The 4,041-nt window shown below is 39.9% G+C and overlaps 1 protein-coding gene across 1 annotated transcript; it reads left to right on the forward strand.

Annotated features, from left to right (window-relative positions):
- The first annotated feature begins 935 nt into the window (after positions 1–935).
- On the forward strand, positions 936–1,436 carry LOC138002139 (uncharacterized). Its single transcript, XM_068848228.1, has one exon. It carries the CDS (start codon positions 936–938, stop codon positions 1,434–1,436), a length of 501 nt encoding a protein of 166 aa, XP_068704329.1.
- Positions 1,437–4,041: the final 2,605 nt, after the last annotated feature.

Raw genomic sequence — 4,041 nt, forward strand, 5'->3', positions numbered from 1 at the left:
AGCCACAGAGACTATTCGATGGGGTCACAAGTCTTGCACCATGAACCTCTTCGATCGAACATGTGACGCGCCACGCAGTCCAGCATCCAGTTGTCCAAACGGGGAGTTTTTTTTGCGAGGAAATGCGTTGGCCACCCTGTTTGGTGGTGTTTAAACATATTATATGTTGGATAAAGTTTGAAGTGGAAAATTCGATAAAACATCGTAAAACACTTCTTTTATTCTTCACAAGCATGCATCTTGAGTATCCATGGATACGGCATCACGCAGTCACTATTTCAAGATGGCGAATTGAAGGGGATTCTGTCTTTCCGTCGGAAAATCTGATCGCACAATCGCCTACAGTAAAGCGAAAAGGAAACAAAATGAAGTCAAGAAAATGGAGCGATGAAAAGAAGGACCTGCTGATCGATTTGTTGGACGAAAATGGCTGTCTACGTTGCAGGATGTTTTGCAAGCATCCATCCCACAGCTTATCCCACAGCTTTGTTTTTATGATCCAATTCCGCCCCCAACAAACCCCCAGATCCACCCCTTTACGCCAACCAAATAAAGTTTCAAGTTTCGTCTCAAACTACTTGACTCCCCCTATGTAAACAGCGAGCCATGAAGAGTATACGTGTTGTTTTTACGCTCTGAAGAACTTTGTCTTAATCATACCATTTTTGCAGGCCGATTCCATGGGTCACATGAAAGCAAAAGGACAAGAAGCTACACGTTCGTAACAAAGTTGCTTTTAATTTGACATCATAAATCCAGAAGTCATTCGCTTTTGAAACAGGAGAAGTCTATCAACGCACGCGTGATTGGATGACGGTGTTTGATTAACAGGAAATTTCCCAAAATAAACCGATTGTCGGCGGAGGACATGCAAAAGTGAGGTCACAATAGGTTGAAGTTGCTTTATTAGCAAGTTAATCTTGGCATCGTCAAGAATGGAGCCCCTAGCTAACTTACCAGATTCTTTGAATGAATTTTTGAATGCGATTGAAGAAATGAGTAATACAGTTTTGGTTCCTCAACGATTAGTGGACATACCGGAGGAGAATAAACTCCCTGTTGGAAACTGTCCATGCGCGACCTCAAAAGATATAGCTCCTGTGAAGCCAAGCAAAGAACTCACAGACTCAAGTCTGTATGGAACTTATCATATGCTGCTAGATGTTAAAGAAGAATTGATTACAGGTAGGAAGACATCAGCGCCAGGTTGTCTGCGATCGCACGTAAGGGCTGTCACAGAGGGAATGAAATATCTAACATGGCTGGCAAAATCACTGACGCAACAATATTGTGACGAGGTTTGTAGCGAAGCTCCTCAACTGCGACCAAACAGCTTCTCGTATAGCGCATTTGAAGACATGGGCAAGCGGAATGGAATTAATGCAAGTCTTCAACTACGAGATAAAGAGGTTAGACGGAGGAAGCACTCTATGTAAACAAAAGCAAAAAAAAACAACAACAACAACAACCAACCCTGGATTTATTTGGTGAATACAATCAAGAAACCTAGGGTTAGTTCCCTTGAAAGAAAGCAAAACTTCTGCAATGGCGTAAAGCTTGTATTACTTTATTTCAAATATAATCCAATACTTTAGGCACACTCATATTTCATTTACTCAGAGGAAGGGAAGGGGACTTGCAAAGTCATTTTAAATTACAAATAAATATAAATTAAGTTGATTTTAACGTACATGTCCGAGAAGCAAGCAGTACGGAGGATTGCGTGACGGACGGTGCGTTACAATAGTGAAACTTTCTATCATCACGTAAAAGTGTATAGAACTAACAAACCTTTTACAAATTAGAAATTGCTCATGAACTGAGAACCGCCATAAGGTTCGTGTGAATCGCTGATTTTTTATTATTTTTCAGAAGGGGGATGCGAATGATGATTATCCAGGCTGTTTTAATTGTAAATTACCTTTTTTGTAAATAGTTTATGTTAATTCAATCAACAAAAGTCATTCTCTATCACTGTAAATAACACTCATATTCGACTCTTTCGTCGGCCAAACCCAACATTTTGTGAGTTCTCACCCTCGTTAAAAAATACAATACAATTCAATACCGTTTTGAAAGTACTTGCTTACTGGATATGTTCGCTTGTTGTTTATTCGTTTGAGCAGATTGAAGTTTTGGCAGCTATTCAGCTGATGTGGACCTGCTATACCCACCCATCCATACACTAAAGAATGACAACCACAACATCAAGAACTATACATCCCCTACTCTTCTCAAATAGTGTGTGGGTTCTTTAACAGGGAACTTATGAGCATGGACTAGTAGACCAACCCCGTGTCACAAATATCTTCCCGGCTTTGTTACGTACGCTGCAAAACCCTAGGGATTCGAGGTCGAGTGACGTCTCGATATTTGACACGGTTGTTGATCTCATACATTTACTGTAATTTGCAACGGGCGATCTCGGGTTCATTCAACTGATCAAGGAAAATGGTCCATGAAAACAACAAATCGCAACCTTACTTTGCCAAAATTCGTTTTACTGACAGCCGGATTAATAAAGTTAACTTACCTTTCATTTTCTGCGCTGTCTCGGGTGATTTGAAGGACTCTTCGGTCGGTTTATTTTCTCCTCCTCACTGGCGCGTCGCCAAATAAATTACAGTAAATGTATAACTTAACAAGTGGGTCAAATAACGTGACGTCACGGAGCCTCGAATCCCTGGGGTTGTCTACCAGTGGCTAAAGTCACACTTCACAAAAACGTGAACTAAATTTGAACTAGATGCTTCTGTGAAGCATACACTGGCTTGCCTGTGATACGTGCTACAGAAAATCAGAAGGCACTGAATTGTGTGGTATTGAAATACAGCATTCCAGTCTCTGAAGAATAACAAATAAAAGAGAAGCGAGAAACATTGGCTTCTGGGCTGACATGTTGATAATTTTCAAGTTCCCTCACAACTTCTTTTCACCACAAGTGTGCCCTATGAGCATCCGAAGACTTTGTAATACTAAACTTCACTGAAGTCAAGCCCTGTTTCGCGGGGTTAGTGTTGGGATGGGAGACCAAAACAATAAACCCCTCATAAAAAACAGAAACATCTGACCGAAAATACTATTAACGCTAAAAAAATGCGAACTCAGCAAGGTACAGATTCTGGTAGCTTGCTTTATGCAAAACAAATATTGATGAAAAAGCAAATAAATATTGATACACAGTTTTCAGAAAGAGCAGAAGGAAGTTTCCCGGACGGTCGATCGAGAATAAAATATTTACGACATAAAAACAACATTAATTTTGAACAGTGAATATAGAATATAAAAAGTTACGATCAGCGACAAACATTTTGGGAGATTTTTGCTACGTTCAAGTAAATTGCAAAATCGAAAGTGACATGGCCGGAATTCAGCGGGCGCCGTGATTAAGTTACCGCGGCATGTTTACTCGCCAAACAGTGAAGCATCTGTGTCAAATGATGGCAAGATACCGGCTTTTTGTAAGTTTCTTTTTCTATCAAGTGTTATAAAGTTTGACAATGAAATGAGCGAAGTCAAAACAAAGATCACAATCGCCCAACTCTTGTTTATGCAAAGTCAAAATTTACTCTCCAAGACGCGTACGACGTTATTTATCACCAGGTAATTCCATCATTTTGGAAATAGCAGCTACTTTATTATTCATCTGCGTCACAAGTTTTCACTGATTTTGGGCCTCATTTTGTTGAAACTCAAGCACGCTTCCAACAGGCCTGTGAACCCTTCCTGCTTAAAGAGCAATACTAAAAAACTTCTCCCATATCACATTTGAACCTTAAGCTCGAAAATTCAATACACAACATGATATCATAATTCACAAAGGTAGAAAATACCACAGAATCCTTTTCCAGCGAAAATTTTATTGAAACAAACAACATATTTGCTCTTAGAGGTGAAAACCTCTTCCTATTTCATTGCGTGCGTGAAGACAAGAAACTCAATTGTGTCAAATTACCATGTACTTCAGGTAAATACTGCTCACTTTGATTTCGTCTCGACGGGCGATAGATTGTTGTCGAAGTCCAGTACTCGTCGCTTTTG

This window comes from Montipora foliosa, chromosome 5, assembly GCF_036669935.1.
Source record: "Montipora foliosa isolate CH-2021 chromosome 5, ASM3666993v2, whole genome shotgun sequence".
Classification (NCBI taxonomy): domain Eukaryota; kingdom Metazoa; phylum Cnidaria; class Anthozoa; order Scleractinia; family Acroporidae; genus Montipora; species Montipora foliosa.